The 346-nt window shown below is 61.6% G+C and overlaps 1 protein-coding gene across 1 annotated transcript in view; it reads left to right on the top strand.

Moving 5' to 3' along the window:
* The window catches only part of KLF8 (Kruppel-like factor 8), a gene marked incomplete at its 5' end in the record, with an annotated part of 1,860 nt that extends 1,775 nt beyond the window's left edge, over positions 1–85 (top strand). Inside the window, one exon of the mRNA XM_010191701.1 lies at positions 1–85. This exon is cut by the window's left edge and continues 23 nt beyond it. Coding sequence (XP_010190003.1) covers positions 1–85 — 85 coding nt within the window.
* Between the last annotated feature and the right edge of the window lie 261 nt (positions 86–346).

Here is a 346-nt window from a genome sequence, read left to right as displayed (position 1 = left end):
GCCCTTCCGCTGCTCGGACTGCGACCGCAGCTTCTCCCGCTCTGACCACCTGGCCCTTCACCGCCGGCGGCACATCATGATGTGAGGAACCGGCGACCTGGCTGGGACTGGGGGGGACACGACGGTGGAAAACAGGGGCACATCCCCTCCTTGCTCCTCAGTGGGACTGCGGGAGCAGCGAGGCTGAGCTCTGCCCGGCAAAGAGCAACTGTGACTGCTCCACCGACGCAAGATGGTTTCTGGACTGGTCCTTCTTGTCCCTTGCTCCCGATTTTTGCTTTTTTTTCCTGGGCTTTTCCTCCCCATCGCAATGTCCGGAGGCTCTTCCTTGATTCCTGCTCCCGGA

Source organism: Mesitornis unicolor, unplaced genomic scaffold, assembly GCF_000695765.1.
Source record: "Mesitornis unicolor isolate BGI_N332 unplaced genomic scaffold, ASM69576v1 scaffold40060, whole genome shotgun sequence".
NCBI lineage: Eukaryota > Metazoa > Chordata > Aves > Mesitornithiformes > Mesitornithidae > Mesitornis > Mesitornis unicolor.
This window is presented reverse-complemented; position numbering and strand designations above follow the sequence as displayed.